The sequence below is a fragment of the Spermophilus citellus genome, assembly GCF_964194105.1.
Source record: "Spermophilus citellus genome assembly, chromosome: 13".
Classification (NCBI taxonomy): Eukaryota; Metazoa; Chordata; class Mammalia; order Rodentia; family Sciuridae; genus Spermophilus; species Spermophilus citellus.
Genome location: NC_138193.1, coordinates 23,615,015 through 23,632,273, shown reverse-complemented (window position 1 = coordinate 23,632,273; position 17,259 = coordinate 23,615,015). Strand labels below are relative to the sequence as shown.

At 35.8% G+C, this 17,259-nt stretch overlaps 1 protein-coding gene across 1 annotated transcript in view; it reads left to right on the top strand.

Moving 5' to 3' along the window:
* Positions 1–17,259, top strand: part of LOC308632483 (broad substrate specificity ATP-binding cassette transporter ABCG2-like) — a gene marked incomplete at both ends in the record, with an annotated part of 42,028 nt that overhangs the window by 16,203 nt on the left and 8,566 nt on the right. The window contains 4 exons of the mRNA XM_081264577.1: positions 8,347–8,438; positions 8,955–9,069; positions 10,082–10,237; positions 12,947–13,083. Of these exons, the coding sequence (XP_081120703.1) occupies positions 8,347–8,438; positions 8,955–9,069; positions 10,082–10,237; positions 12,947–13,083 (500 nt within the window). The remainder of the gene's footprint in view (positions 1–8,346; positions 8,439–8,954; positions 9,070–10,081; positions 10,238–12,946; positions 13,084–17,259) is intronic.

The window sequence follows — 17,259 nt, the reverse complement described above, 5'->3', positions numbered from 1 at the left end:
TATGGGTTGCAATCCATTATTACCTTTATTCGATTTGCTGTTCACATTGCATCGGCTTTTGCCACTAAAACCTCTTCTTTCAGACTTGCCCTGTGACATTTGTGTGTAATAGATTTGTGACTACTAAGTACATCACCCCTCTCTGCTGTTGGTCATCTTGTCACAGTGCCAGATTGGTGAGGCCAACCTTGGGAAAGGAAAAGAGAAAGAGTGATCATGACGGATAACCGATGTGAGTGGTGGAAACATGGGGTTCAGGGGGCAATTCTATAAACTGTGTTGACCCCCACATGCTTTGTTTTTGAAAGCAATTTACCTGAAGCTCTGTCTGGCTGGTATTACCTTAAATTTTATCCACTACATAGGACCTGATTGTAGTTGGCAATTTGGATTCAGCCTTTTAAGGGTAAGGAGATCAATTTGCTAGCACTTTGGAATTTTTAAAATTTCCCAGCTTATCTCAAATGATGACTTGTAAGTGTTAACAGAACAATCAGTGTACACATGAGCTGTTTATTTGTCACTAGTAAGAAGCCCAGAACATTTTATTAGCTTACAAGCTTGATTAAACTTCATCTTGACTAATAATTGACTGTATGTGAAGGGAAGATATAAAAAAAAACATCCTGTTCTTGAGATGTTTAAAATATTCTCAAATGAATTATGATATTTACTCCCTCTCTGTCTTATTGGGGCAAGCCTGTGAGTCTGGGTCCTCATTCCAGAAATAAAGATTTTAGGCAATAGTTTTTGGCTCCCATGCTCTTCTTGCATGCTCAAAATACCCCTTAATATCCAAAACATTTGGGATACTACCTCTATTTTAGTTTTAATTTCAGTATCTGCTGACTGAATACACAGTGATAAATGAACTCAGTTAAAATTTAAATCCATATTTATTTTAGCCATAAGAGCACTGATGTTATTGATACTAGCAATTCTAGTCCTGCACACATAATGAGACACACATAATCCTTGCAGACCAGATTAGGCTGCTTACTCTTTTATAAAAGGCAAGTGATGTAAAAAGAAAAAAAAAATGTATTTTATGCACTTTGATCAAACTGTGGAGAAGTAGCTATATTTCTTTTCTGCTGGTGCCAAAAGAGGTTAACATTTATAGAAAAGATAGGTAAGCGATATAAGTATAACTAGGCTGTGTTTAACCAGAGACTGTGTCAGTTTTAATTTTCTTGACATCTATCTTCAGCCTGTGCAAGTTTTTATTCTCATGTGAAATTTAGGAGCTCTCTGTTTCAGAAGGACTGGGTTTAGATCCTGTGATGTAAAGCTTCTGGTAAATTCTAACTCAAGTATTCAGCTTGATCTTAGCCTATTCCTCTTGTTTTCCCCTTGGATCTCCTGATTCTACAAATTTCTAATCATCCCTCTTTGCTGTTGGTCATCTTGTTACAGTGCAGATTAGTGAGGCCAACCTTAGTAAAGGAGAAGAGAAAGGAGAAGAGAAGATGATGATGGATAACAGATGTGAGTGGTGGAAACATGGGGTTCAGGGGGGCAATTCTATAAACTGTGCTAACCCCCACGTGCTTTCTTGACTAAGATTCATCAGTAAACAACATTTTATCTGCTGGAGAAATGCAGGGCCAAAGACTCCTTCCTGTTAATAAAAAGAACACAAGTTCTCTGAAGGAGGGATTTTGTGACTTTTATACAGGGCAGATTCCAGGACTCAATGAGACAGAATAATGGAGTATTACACAGCCATAAAGAAGAATGAAATTTTGGCATTTGCAGGTAAATGGATGGAACTGGAGAATATCATACTAAGTTAAATAAGCCAGTCTCTCCAAACCCAAGGCCAAACATTCTCTCTGATATGTGGATATTAATCCATAACAAGGGAGAATGGGGAAGGGAATAATAGAAATCCATTGATTAGACAATGGAAAATGAAGGGAAGGGTGTAGGGAGGGAAATATCAAGGACAATAGAATTAATGAGACATACTTTCTTAGCCTTTTATTTGAATACACAATCACGGTAACTCCACATCATGTTCAACCTCAAGAATAGGATCCTAATTAGAATAAGTTATAGTCCCTGTATGTATAATATGCCAAAGTACATTCTTTGTTATGTTTATATAAAAAGAACAAATAAATTAAAAAAAAAATAAAATGTGATCTTAAATGACACTTCTTTAAAAAAAGAGACAGAAAAATTAAAAGCAAAGCACACTATCAATAAAATTTGTAAGAACAAGTTCTAATTAAAACTGGACAGCATGGGCCAAAGTGACTCAGAGTTGCTTTGGATTTTTAACATATTGTTATAATATTAAAATATCTTCTCATGGCAAAAGACCATTTGCAGTGGTGACTTGATAGTCTAATACAATTCTTCTATCAGTGAGAAGTCAAGAGGTGGACCTGGTGTGACTCTGGAAACTTCCCTGGATCCCCAATAAAACTAGAGGTCAGGAGGGCTTCACCTTCCCTCTCTTCTTTGAGAAGATACATTGTCTCCTTTTTTCCCTGTCTCTTCTAATAAACTCATGCCTTAGCTATTCTGAGCAACTCCTCTGAAATCTTTCCAGCATGATCACAAAGAACAAGTGACCAAAGACATCTAGAGGAATTTTGGCTCCATAGATGGCCTTGATCTCTAACAATGACTTTCCCTGGGGGTTTCATAAAAAGAGTGAAAAGAGGTGGGATTTGAGTTTGTTGAAGATCTTTCCTATTCCCAGAAAATATATGGATATTCCTCGTTTTTAGTAACCTGTCCCCCTTCCTCATTATTTGTATCCTATATTTGTAACCTCTAGAGTCCAGAAACTGATTTATGAGTAATTATTCCCCTTCTTTATTTTTTGAACTCTGAATAAAACCATCTCTTAAACATTGATTTTCCATGGGATGAGCTTCCATACCTAGGAAGAAAAACACTACAATAATCTATCATCCCTAGAGAAGTTCTACAAATCTAATTCTTAAGGTGATTGCTCCTGACTTCTTGCTAGTGACTATAGTAGCTGTAGTTCATTGTGGTCATAGTAGTTGTGGTTCATTAGTCTTTTATTCTATATGAATCTTTGAGAATAGGGTGTGAGGAGATCCAAAGGGCTGAAATAACTAGATATTATGATATTAAGTGAAAATTCAATTTTCAAATGCAATTAATTTTCAAATACAAATATGATTTTTAGAAATTGTGGTTTTGCAATAAAAAGCTAAAGGAGATATTTCTGTTAATATTATTATTTTATTTACTTTAAATAGAGGAGACAGGCTAGAGCAAAGAGGCAAAAGTTCATACTCTATGACTGAACTCAAAGACCATTTTAATGCTAAATGGAATCATAATGTAAATACTGGCATACATGCTTAGGAATCTTTGGGACTTTTCTAGGAAAGGCCTAAGGGTGGGAATTCCTGGAAAGGTTATAGGTATTGGAATTGTTCTTGTTTTGTCTTCTTTTTTTCTTTATCTACCATTGCTATTGGAAATTTGGAATACAAAAATATGAAACTCACTTCAGGAATGAAGATGTTATGTTTTGATGAAAAATAATGTGAATTATCTTTAGAGATCAGATTTAATTCTTTGGATGAATCTCTTTTGTTTTGCTTGAAGAAATGGATTGCATTTAGCTAATAGAAGGCAGTAGGAGCATTTTCTTTTAGATTTTTCCCACACTTTCTAATTTTGCACATTTAATATTTTCAAACTGAAGTACACACCATTTTTGTTACCAGTACTGCAGGTTCCTGTGTTCCCCCAAAGTAAAATCAGGCAGGAATACTGTTTGGCAGGAACAAGGCTTTGATTCTTAAGCTCTAATATAGGGAAGGCAGCAGGTGGGAATGGGATTAACAGTCATTCAATAAGAAAGAGAAATACACAGTTTGTTGTTGGTTTTTTTTTTTTGTGTGTGTGTTTAATTGCATATATAGGCAGGCAGAAACTCAGTGATGTCATTTCATATAGAGATGCAGTCTTAGAGCCCACCTGGGCTCTTTGCATCATAGAAGAAGTAGTCTTCATGTGCTACCTGTCTTATTATCATATTAGGTCTCTGTTCTGTGATATAACTTTAATATGCTAGTAAGGAAATGGTTATCATGGTTTATTCCAGTGGCTAGTTTCCACATGCCTTTCTCCTCTTTAATTTAGGAAAGCCCTTAGCACTGTGTTAGAGGAAAGTACAATATTAATATGTATGCCTGTGCATCATTGATAGTTAGCTTTATAACTTTGCTTTTCTCAGTCTTCTGTTTCCTGATGTTTGCTGACCCCATAGTCTTAAGGACTGAGTGTGCTACCTCTTTTTCCTACTTAATTCTTTTTTAGAATTTTGTTATTTTTGAAAAAATTAGGGGCAGAGAGAAATTTCTTCATGGATGACATTGGCTTTTCAAAAACAAAGCTAGGTTTGTTGCAGGTAACATTTCAAACCTCTTGCACAAGACCAGTTCGAATTAATGTCTTACTCTAATTAAATATTTTAATGGGCCTTTGCAACTTATTTAGTGAAATGTTGTAAATCTACTTTATGAATGTGATATTCAGTTTTTGCTTTAAAGTATGGAGCTTCTTAACTCTTGGCTTGATTTACTTAATAATTTTCATAGTTAATTTAAAATTTTGCTAGAATTTAAATGACCATTAAGGAAATGATTTGCCATTGTGAAAAATTATGATGAAGTTTACTTTCTCAGCTGATTGAAGGTTCATAACAACCAGTAATATAAAGTATAGAATTATAAATTCAGAGAGCTTTCTTCTGTGCTTGACTGCTTGACTAAGGTTGTATTCATAATAACAATGTTATAAACTAAAAAAAAAATGTGGCACATGATGATGGTGTAGGCTATCCCTCAATGTAAGTTGTGTCATACTATGTTTTCAAATACTATGCCAGGCACTTAAAACTCTCACCTGTCTTTTCCCTCCATTATGAGTTTTGGGTACTTTTTAATTATCAGGAAATTATTTGGCATCTAATTTTGAGTGTTTCATCTAATTGAGGATTCAAAGTTGTTTTTCCTTCCATTATGGGTTCAAAGATTGTTCTCATCATAGTGATGTGGGCTGACTATTAGAAAGGAATCTAGTGCAGCACACTAGATTTAAAACAGAATTGATTTAAATATAGTAGCAAGGGTTTACAATCACATTTATATGGACTATCAACTTACATTGTTTCCCCTTCTACAGAAAGGCAGAATATGTCAAAATGTCTTCCAGTAATGTCCAGGATTATATTCCATTTTTACAAAGAAACAACCGTGACCTCCCTGAGATGACCTCCAGTGATCTGAAGACATTTCCTGAAGGGGCTGTGTTAAGTTTCCATAACATCTGCTATCAGGAAAAAGTGAAGGGTGGCTTTCTATTTTGTAGGGAAACAGTTGAGAAAAAAATTACTATCAAATATCAAGTATGTATATGAACTTTTTAAAAGACCACTTTTAATGACCTATCTCAGGCATCACAGGCTTTGCCTAATACCAATAAGTTACTGTGAGCATTTGTGTTTCAGTCTTTGTGCTGGTGTATAGACACATGCTTTCATTCCTTTTGACTAAACTAGGACTAAAATGATTCCATTTAGTGAATTAAAATTGACTCATTAAAATTGATTCATGAAATGCTGACAAGATTCTTTGTAGAAAGTAATGTCATTGACCACATGCATATTGAATAGTTGTTCAAACATACTGTGGGTATGTATATTTACCTTGCCCTTCACTTTATCCTTCCCCTCCCCCCTTTTTTTTTTTTTTTTTGTTGGAGCGTGGAGGAGTGTGGATTACAGACTTTACCCAGGGCTTTGTGCTCCCTGGGTCATCATTCTCCCCCTGAGCTACACTTCCAATTCCTCTTGCTTATCTTTTTTTACCTGGTAGACTACTGACTCAATATACTAAGGGTCTCCTCTATTCAAGAGTTCACACTGAGTTTATGGCTTAGTGGTCTGCATCTCTACAAAGGAGGAGGCCATTGTTTTGTGCTTTGTTAGGCTTATAAAATGTAGTAAGTTTTGAAGCTCTTATTTTGTTTTTACTGTTACAAACATAGCAAGCATTGGTTTTCATGCTTATTCACATTTCTGGTTTTTTATTCATGAGAAGGTCATATTTTTCTGGCTGCAATGTTTCCAAACTTTCTCCTATCTGCTGGACTCAAATAATCTCTGATGTGTGAAGGGTCACTCTCATTATCTTATTTTTGGTTTGTGTTGGATAACACTATCATTATTGAAAATGATGACAATATTTCAAGAAAAGGTCATGAGAATCTTGGTTTTTCTTTGGATTTTTGCTTTTCTGTTCATTGTTTAAGAAGACAATAAGACAAAAATTGATCATGAGAATTTATTAATTTTCCCTACTTTCTTAGAATTTTATTTTGCTTAGTTTTTATCCATATCTAGCATTTGAGCTTTCTCTTACCAATGCTAAAATTATCAAAAAAGGGCTGAGTATGTAGCTCAATGGTAGAGTGCTTGCCTTGCATGCATGAGGCACTGGGATCAATTCTCAGCACTAAATATAAATCAGTAAAGAATAAAGGTCCATTGGCCACTAAAAAAAAAATATTATGAAAAAAAATTCTCCATTCCAGCAGATGTGTGGATATCCTATAATTGTGAGGAAAATTCTTCACCCTGTTTGAGAGATTGGTCTGGTTATCTATTTTGAAATAATTTGAGATGTAAAGCTGCATATGCATAACCCTTTCACCAGATTTCTTAACTGTCCACACTGCACTGTTTGCTCCCATCACTGTGTCTCATTTGTGTCCATTGTTACTACTGATTTTTGTGAGTCACTTGAGAGCACACTATCCACATGATACACCTTTATCCCTAGTTCTTTTAGTACTACTTTCTAGAAAGATGATTCCTGTCCTGTATAATCACTCAATTGTTTTCTGGTAGCAACCAAGAAATGATGTATCCTCAGAGTGAAGGCAGGAGAGGTCCTGAGGATCACTCTTCACTGTGTTCCTCACATAAGTGACTAACCACCACATCGTGTCTCTGCAGTCTTGTCCATCCTGGTACTTTCTAGTCCCATCCCACTCCAGGTGATGTTAAAACTGATCACCTGGTTATGTTGCTGTCTGTCAAACTTCACCATCAGATCACCATTTTCCTCTTTGTACTTGATTAATATGAATGGTGATACTCTGATATTACTCCAGAATCTTGTTGTTTATTAAACTTGAGTTTCATTCCACTGTGGTGACTCCTGTGTGGATCAGCAACCACTATGATCGTTGATAAAGGGTGAGTTCCTATTTTCATTGTCTCATAATTTGCATTCCAATTATAGGAAAAATCTTCATTCATCATTTCTCCTTTTAGTTACTGTATAGACTCATGGATTGTATTTTTTTTTAGGTTCCTTTACTGGGGACTGAACTAAGAGTTACTATACCACTAAGCTACTTCCCCAGTCCTTTTATATTTTGATTTGAGACAGTATCTTGCTAAATTTTCCAGGCTGGCTTCGAACTTGCAATCCTCCTGCATCTGCATAAGGAGTCTTTGGATTACAATAGTGCACCACAGTGTCTAGTATGGATTTGTATTCTATACAATAACACTCAATTGTAATGCTTCATTAGTGTTATTTATCTTCATACTCCTATTGATGCTGATTTAGTCAGTAGGACATTTTTCAAGACAGGTTAATTTTTTTATTTTTTAACTCATCCCACCAATCTTAATTCTTTGGCATAGCAAGAAGTTCCAAATTTATTGTATACTTGCCTTCCCAGTCCTGGAATCCTCCAGTGTTCATTTTTGGAGAATGATATTGAGAAAACATGATCTGGGTGATTTGAACACTCGTTGCTATTCGGGTGTCATTGCTCCTGTGCCTTCTAAATGGACAGACCTAGGAGTGTATGTATGCAGGTACCTACACACATTGAATATGTCTGTTGCATTTGGTAGTATAGCCATTTGGACAATATTAATTCTGCCTATCCAAGAATATGGGATGTCTTTCTATTTTCTAAGTTCTTCAGTTTCTTTATTCAACATTGTGTAGTTATCATTGTAGAGGTCTCTCCCCTCCTTGGTTAATTTAATTCCCAGTACTTTATTTTATTTTTGAGGTTATTGTAAATGGAATAGTTGTCCAAAAAGGATCATGGTTTAAAGAATAATTGAAATGAATTTAGAGGGACCTGATCCATCTTTCTTATAAATATTGACTAATAATAACATCCTTCATAGACTAGACTTCTGTTAACCAATAAGTCTTTTTTCTTTGATTTGGTGCTTGTTTTCTGTCTGCAATTTCTTCAGTCTTCCTTGAGTGTATCATTGCAGAGTCTAAATAAATAGTACTGCATCTAAAGTAGAACGATAAATCATCATGCTTTTGTGTTTACAATGGAATCATGAAACCTGGTCTCAATGCTATTCTGGCACACCAAAGTAGAGGGAAATCTTTGTGAGTATAACAGAAAATATGTCTCAACCACTTCTGTGTAGTTGTTGTGTGATTTTTAAAGATGACTTTTTAAAGTTTACTAGGGCATAACTAAACAATTGATATGGTGATGTTGGCCATATTAGAAGTGATTGGAGAGGGGAGAAAGGGAATAATGATAAAAGTGGGAGGATGGAGCTGAAAGAATAATTGAAGACAAGAATCCTTTTTTTTTTTTTTTTTTTTTTTTTTTGGTAAAGAAGCACATTGCCTGAGCTGGATCCACCAAATTCAGACAGCTAGAAACTCATTTGGGAAGACTGTGCTGGATCAGCCAACATGGCTTCGCTTATATACCTTTGGGTTTTCTTGTAACAACAACAACAACAACAAAAAGATGATGATAATTTAAACATATAAATAATTTTAGTTAAACCTCATATTTCTGGAGTAGTAAATTTTCTAAGTTTAGCAGAATATGAGAGATATGGCCTATAATGGAGGAGAGAAATCTGTAACATACATGTCCTTTTATAGGTTGCTAAATATCTTAGCTGCAAGGAGAGATACATCTGGATTATCTGGAGATGTTTTGATCAATGGAGCACCTCAATCTGATAATTTCAAATGTAATTTGGGTTATGTGGTTCAGGTAAGAATTCGTAAAATTGCCTTTTTTGTTTCATCTGTATGAGCATACTCTTTACTTACAGCTTATTATGCTTCTAGTTGTTTATGTGACATGCTCACATAACCAATATTCATTCCACCAGCTTTCATAATCTTCCATCTCAACAGTTAAATGGAAAAGCAACAAGGACTTGGAAAATGATCCTGTTGGACAATGTTATCAATTCTGGCTTGTGTATAATTTACAAGTGTCCACAGTTGTCCTTTTTACCCTTCTAGCATTTTTTCCTTTCCCTAGAAGATGTGTTTGCAAATCCTTGTACAAAGCAACCTGGCTGTATCTGGTTCTAGTGGGCATGATTACCTGGGCTCAAACGTGGTGTGCGGATTGAGAATGAAAATGACTTCCTTGGACTCTGCAGCTATCTTTATGTGGGTCACTGCAATTGGTATAGTTAAAAGTTTACTATTAGCTTGAACTTTACCTTGATAATGTTATTTTTATAGATCATGGATTAAGTTACATATACTGAAATATGACTGAGGAGATTAAAATGAGACAGAAGAAGACACATGTACAGGGAAAATTACACTCAACTTAGAAAATTAGTGAAAAAAATTCCCAGAGAGAAGTCAGTCCAGCCTGGAGCAGATTTATGATTAAGCATCTAAAATCATTACAGAGTAAAGAAACAAGTATGAAATAGGGAAAACTGAATGGAAATCTAATGATATTAATTATTATCACTAACAAATTTTAGGTATGATAATCATATTGTGGTTACGTTTTATATACACATAGAACTATGTACTATGATGTCTGGAATTTTCTTCAAATTATAGATGAGACAACACTGATAATGAGTTTATAATTACTGAAATTGAATTTTGAAGATGTGGAGTTTATTATATTATTCTGTCTATTTTTTTAATATGTTTGGCAATTTCCTAATGGAAAGTAAAAATAAAACATTTTTTGGTAAAAGGAAAATGTTGATTCCTGATTTCAAAAATAAAAAAAAAATTGCATTTAGGATGATATCGTGATGGGCACCCTGACAGTGAGAGAAAACTTACTGTTCTCAGCGGCTCTTCGGCTTACAACGGCTATGACAAATCATGAAAAAAATGAAAGGATCAATAAAGTCATTGAAGATTTAGACCTGGATAAAGTAGCAAATTCCAAGGTAGTGTGAAAAAACCTGATAGTATCATATCCATGAAAGATGCCCTCCTGTGTAGATGCTATGATCTAAATGTGTGTTCCCCAAAATGTGTGGGGTCAAAAGTGGCTGCTTTCTGTAATGATGAGAACAATGACTACTTACATACTATGAAGGTGGAAATTAAGTGGAAAAATACTCTTAATAATGGTTGTATCCTAGGAATGGAGTGTGGTCTGGTGTGGGGAGTGTTCCTCCCAGGACCCTTTCCACCCTCATTGTTAAGTCATGGCTCATTTGATGTGTTTGAACTAACCCTTCTTCTTCCTGTTTCTCTTCCTGCTATTAACTGCTGTTTTCTTTCTCTTCCTCCTGGGACCTTTGTTCCATGACTTTTTTGAGGTGAATTTCTGGAATCAATAAATGACAAGAATCCAAGGATTATTGCTTTGTATGTTTAATTTTTCTTTCAAAATTGTATTTTTTTCAAATTATAATTTACTTTTAATTCATATAGTCACCAAGAATTTTTGGAGCCTTTCTTTGTCAGTTTTCTTATCCCCACCTCACTCTCTCCTTTCTTTCCTTTCCTTTGCCAGTCCTATTTCCAGATCTATATTCCAGGCTTCTTTAGGTTTGAGAGGTACAGTTGTGAACAGTGTGACAAAGAGTGAAGTGTGACAAACAGTTAATGCCTACTTAGGCATCAGAGAGAAAAATTGAGTGGAATGCATCAACTTAACACTATTGAACAGTTGAACAGTCTGTAGGCAGGGATTGCTGAGCAGACATTTGAAGCTGTGTGTGATAATGAGCTACTTAGACTGTAAATGGTTCACCTCCTTAAGAACTCCCCGACTTAGAAGCAATGAAAGTTGGGGTTCTACTGGCTGATGCTTCCTGTATTATTGTGGATATTCTTGCATGTGAAATATATTTGTTATGGAAGAATAACCCTAGGATGACACTATTTACCATTTATTTTTTGTGTACTTAGTGATTGAGTTGTCTTTGCTTTTCATCTGTTTATTGACTTGACTTTTGAGTTTCTTCTGTGGGATTCTAAACTTTTCTTTAACATCAAGCACTCGCAGCCTTAAATTTCTTGCTTATGTTTGCTGGAAAAATATGCAGAGGTAGTCACTGACTGCCTATATTCAAATAATCTAATTGAATTCCATAGTTCAATTTTTTTTTTACTTTTGGCATTTGCAGATAAATGGATAGAGTTAGAGAAGATAATGCTAAGTGAAGTTATCCAATCCCCTCAAAACAAAAGCCAAATGTTTTATCTGATATAAGGAGGCTGATTCATAATGGGGTAGGGAGGGGAAGCATGGGAGGAATAGACAAACTCCAGATAGGGCAGAGGGGTGGGAGGGGAAGGAAGGGGGAATGGGGTTAGAAATGATGGTGGAATGTGATAGACATTATTATCCAAAGTACATGTATAAAGACACAAATTGGTGTGAATATACTTTGTATACAACCAGAGATATGAAAAATTGTGCTCTCTATGTTTAAGAAGAATTTTAATGCATTCTGCTGTATATATATATATATATATATATATATATATATATATATATATATTTTAAAAAGTTAATTAAAAACAGAAAAGATAGTCTCCTTACTATAATGTGATCATTGAATCATTAATAGAAGAGTAAATTTCTAATTCCATTCCCTTAGATTTCTCAGTTGTTAATATCTTCTTCCTTAGTTACTATAGCTATTTCTTACTGAAGTATTTTATATAAATTATATATATATATATATATATATATATATATATATATATATATATATATATATATATATAATATTTTACCTCTTGTTATGCATCTCCAACAAACCAGAACGTTGCCTTCCTTGTTTTAATACCATTATCAACTAACACAATGAGTAATGTATTTACATCATCATCTATATGGAGTTCATATTAATTTGGACACATTTTCTAAATTGTCTCCAAATGTCTTTTATGGTTCAATTGTCAATAGCACCCTTGTTTGAATCCTGTTAAGAGACTCTTTGGGAACTCTGAATTTCATAATTGCTTCTAACTTTCTGCCTACCTAAAACCTTCCTTCTCTACTCACACACAGAATGACATTGACTCATTCAAATGAGTGAGCCTGTTGCCCTGTTGAATAACCTGTCTTCTTTTAAGTCTGAAAAGGTAAAGTAGAAATTCTGCATTCAGTTAGGGCATGGACAATGTCAGTATGGAAAACCTTGTAGAAACTGAAAAGGTGCCAGTGTGGTATGGTATATAGTGAACATTTCTGGCTCTAAATGTTCCTATTTTTGGTAAGTCCACTTGGGGACTTTTGGTGAAAACAGTGTGGGAAGTTGTTAGAAGTCTAATAAATCACCATAAAGTTTTCCCCTTTTCCTCTCCTATTTTTCTCTCCCATTTTAGGCTATAATTTCACTATGTCAGGGCAATGACTCTTCATGTTCTAATAGACTATCTTAAACCTAAATATACTTAAAAACATGCAGGACTGTTCAAAGCATGAGCTTCATATCCAGTCTCGGCACTTACTTAGCAGCTCTGCTCTGACCCTCAGTTTATTCACTTTTAAGAGAAACTTCTTTCTTCTCCCCCATGTTCATTTATTTGTTGCTCACAATAATTAGGATAATGAGATAAAGTATTTCTGTCAGGACTGTTCAACAATCATACTGACTGTGCCATTCTTGCTGATAATGTAATAATCTGTGCTTTAGGTTTTATCTAGGGGAGAAAGAAAAAGGACCAGGATAGCAATGGAGCTGATCACAGATCCTCCCATCTTGTTTTTGGATAAACCAACAACTGGTTTAGATTTGAGCACTACAAGTGCTGTTTTTTTGCTCCTGAAAAGGTAAAGTTCTTTTATTTATTCAATATATGATTACTTCTGTTTACCATATATTCTTGGTTCAGGGAAATCAGAATACATCGCAGGCTTTCTTACTTCTTTGTTAGAGGGAAATTATAAACAAACAAAGAAATGTTATAGAGATTGATGAAATAAGAATGTAGGGAAGGAAAGTGGTAATGGGGTTGGGAAGCTGTTTTAAATAGTAGGAGGGTCAGGGAAGACCACAAGCATGTGACAGGTGAGCTGGAGTGAGACCTGATGTATTTGCAGAAAAGAGTTCTGGGTGGAAGGAGCAGCCAGTGGCCCTGAGCAAGAGCATTCCTGGTGTGTGTGGAACATCAGAGAGACCACAGAGACAGAACCTAGTAGATAAGGGGAAAGGAAACTGGGTGATTTTGGTGTAAAAACAGAATACCACAGACTGGAGGCAAACAACAGAAATTAATTTCCTTCTAGTTCTAGAGGCTGAAAGTTGATATCAAGATGTTCCACAAGGTTGTTTTTCCAAGGCCTCTCTTAATGGCTTGTAGATGATCATCTTCTCCCTCTGTGCCAGTTTCTAATCTCCTCTTAACTGGACACCAGTGAGTGAGGACCTTCAAGGTTCTCATGCAATCATAATGACCAATTTGAAGACACTTATCTCCAAAAGTAGCCACATTCTGAGAAACTGGGGGTTAGGACTTTAACATGTGAGTTTTGGGGAAGCCAGAATTCATCCATTCACAGTTAGAAATGATGTGAGATGAAGTTGGGCTGGCCTAGCTCTCCTAGGCCAGTGTTAAATATATGGCTTTCTATTCTTTTTGCTAGGGACATGGGGTCATTTTTTGTCTTATTAAAGATACAATAAGCTTTCATTTGCCATTCTAGAATTGGGAACAATGAATGCTCAATGAACTGAGCAAAGGGGGTTGGCTTTATAGGAAGAAAAGGGCAGAAGAAAGAAGAGAACATATAGCAGAGAGGTTATTAGAAAGTTACTTTCCTTAAGGGGTTAAACAGAGGGGCCTTCCTTGTAATGCAACTCAGGTAATATAGAGCTCTTATGATTGGTTACTGAGAATCTGAGTTTGGAAAACAGACCCATTTAAATCTAGTTTGATTACCTTTCACTTAACACAAAAGACTCATGGAAGCATTTTGAGCATATTAGAGCAGGGCAATGGCTATAGGGAAGGCTGTGAAGTTTGGATAGGATGAGTGAAGGACTCTAAGAAGGAACTGTTGAGGCAGGATGGGGTCTGGACTAAGGTGCCCATGCTGCAGTGGTGAGGAGCACAGGTTCTGAATCTGTTTGAGGCTGGAAAAAACAATCAGTTTGGGAAGTGGACCTGGGCTTTGAGAATTGAGAGAATGATGCCTGAGATTTGGGGCCTATTAAGAGGAAGAATTAAGCAAAAGAAATGACAATAGCTTTTATTAAGAAGTAAGAACTGGGGCTGGGGATGTGGCTCAAGCGGCAGCGCGCTCACCTGGCATGTGTGCGGCCCGGGTTCGATCCTCAGCACCACATACAAACAAAGATGTTGTGTCCGCCGAGAACTAATAAATAAATATTGAAATTCTCTCTCTCTCTCTCTCTCTCTCTCTCTCTCTTTAAAAAAAAAAGAAGAGAGAACTGTGGAGCTGGGCATGGTGGCATATGTCTGTAATCCCAACAGCTTGGATGCTGAGGCAGGAGGGCCATGAGTTCAAAGCCAACCTCAGCAATTTAGTGAGGCTCTAAGCAACTCAGTGAGACCTGTCTCTAAATATAATACAAAAAGGGACTAGGGATGTGGCTCAGTGGTTAAGTGCCCTTGAGTTCAATTCCCAATAACAAAAAGAAAAAAAAAATGCAAGACTGTGAAAGGAAAGTTTATAGGAAACAACATTTCAAAAGTTAACTTTTAAATTCATTTGAAAGTATAAAAAATAATTTCAAAATTATAAGATGGCTCCAAGAATATTACAAATAAAATCCACTCTTCTCCCCTAGACTCTCCAATTGTTACATTTTACTGCATTTTCTTGCCCTCCATGTCTCTGCTCACCATTACATAGATTTTTTTACTTTACATCATCCTCTATCACTACTTAATACTCCTTAGTTTAAACTCCAAGATATAAAGACACTATACCATATCAACCTCCCAGTGAGGAACTTAACAATGACAGCTTCACAATTATTGAGTCCTTCAACTCCAGTCAGATGTCACAGGCTCACCCTGCTTTCTTTCTCTCTCAGGATTCTGAAGAAACACATATTTCCTGTATGTTTCATTTTTTCCCCTCTAATCTGGAAGAGATGCTCAGTCTTTCTCTGGCTCTCATGTGGTTGAGTTAGGACATTTCATGAGTGACCTTCAGATGGTCTATTACAGTTGTTTAGGCTGACTCAGGCATGAAACCATGCTGAGTTCCCAGTATAACACACCTGAGCTTCACCCACCACAGCTGGTGTATACCTCCATCATCTGATCACATTGGTGTCTGCTGGACTTCTCTTCTGATAAATTACTGTTTTCCCCACACTGGAATAGATTAGTATATTATTGGGAAATAAAATAGACTATTTAGTGCCAAATTCTATTCCTCATCAAATGTCCCCCACCAATTGTAGATGCACCCAAATCTCCTGCTCTTGTGGTAGCTGCCTAACATGTAATTGTTGACAGCATATCTAAGAAAGAGGTGTTTCATCTTCCCTATTCATTTCCCATATGATTCAGTGAGTCAGAATCTCTATCACTCCCTGTTTTAGTGATCAAGTTGATCCTGATTGGGCCTATTAGAGTTCATTCAATGTGGCTTTTGTGTTCCTTTGACTTCTCCCTAATCATTTGTCCAGCATTTCTTTCCTTTGTGGTCATTATGATGTTCCATGCTCATGTTGTACTATATCAGCCATTTGTAGAAGGTGCCCTTGGTTAGAAACCAAGATCTGGTTGTTTAGTGCACTTACTACTATTGGAATGGCTTAGCTTCTAGTGGCATTGCCTTTAGTAGACAAATCTAGGAAATATACATGTGTAAGTGTGTGTGTGTACACACATATAAAGTAGAAATCTGATTCTATATTTTATTTGTTCAGATAATAATTATAAATATACTTACATGTGCATTTATGAGTCTCTGTGTGATTTGCACATTGTATGTACCCAATCTGCCACTGAGCAACATTACCAACACCTACATGTGAATTTCTGATAGTCACAAATAAACATACATCTGCAAATGTTGATATTTCTTTTAGCATTTAATGTTATCATTAAAATCCCATGAATTCATAATAATATTCCTAATTCCAATCTAACAATTCAGTGTATTTTAAAATATTTTTTTAGTTGTAGATGGACAGCTATACTTTATTTTATTTATTTATTTTTATGTGGTGCTAAGGATCAAACCCAGTGCCTCACTCATGCTGGGCAAGTGCTCTGCCACAGAGCTACAGCCCTAGCCCCCTTCAGTGTTATTTTAAATTTTGTCCTTTCAATCTTTGCAAGTCACTTTAGACAGTGAGAAATATGGCCCATTATCTCAATATATTTGCTTATTTTCTCAGTTAAGTAATTTAATTGTTTAATGCAATCAGTATCCCAGTTGCTTTGGTCTACCACCTCTGGAACCCCTCTGCCTCATATATTAACCTGCCAGACGCACCACCTTCATGGCTCACCCTCTCTATCACTATGTCACTTCCTCTGGTGCCCATGCCCCCATAAGCAAGGTTCTGTGCTAGCAGATAAGAAACAGAAAGATGCAAAGATGGATAATTAAACATGTTCATTTTGAAATGTAAAGTGCACATACAAGTGTAGATGCCAAGTTATGGGTCTAGCCTTCTGGTACCATTTCAGAATATACCCAAGATATTTTTATTATTTAGAAATATGTTAATGATGTTTATTAGCAAATGATGGATTGATACAAAATATATAACTGCTTTCTTTATGTTTTGCACTACGTAGCACACAAGCATGCTGCCTACTTCAGGGAGCTCCAATTGGTCATTCTAAATGACTTATGTGTATTCTTATCATCAATGGTCTAGTTATAATGCATATTCTATTTCTTTAGTCTGAGATACAGCCTAAGATTCTCCACAGGAGAATCAAACAGGGGATTCTGATAACATTGCCACTGGTCCTCAGACAACATTTTGGGAAGCATGGCTGTCATGCAATTATG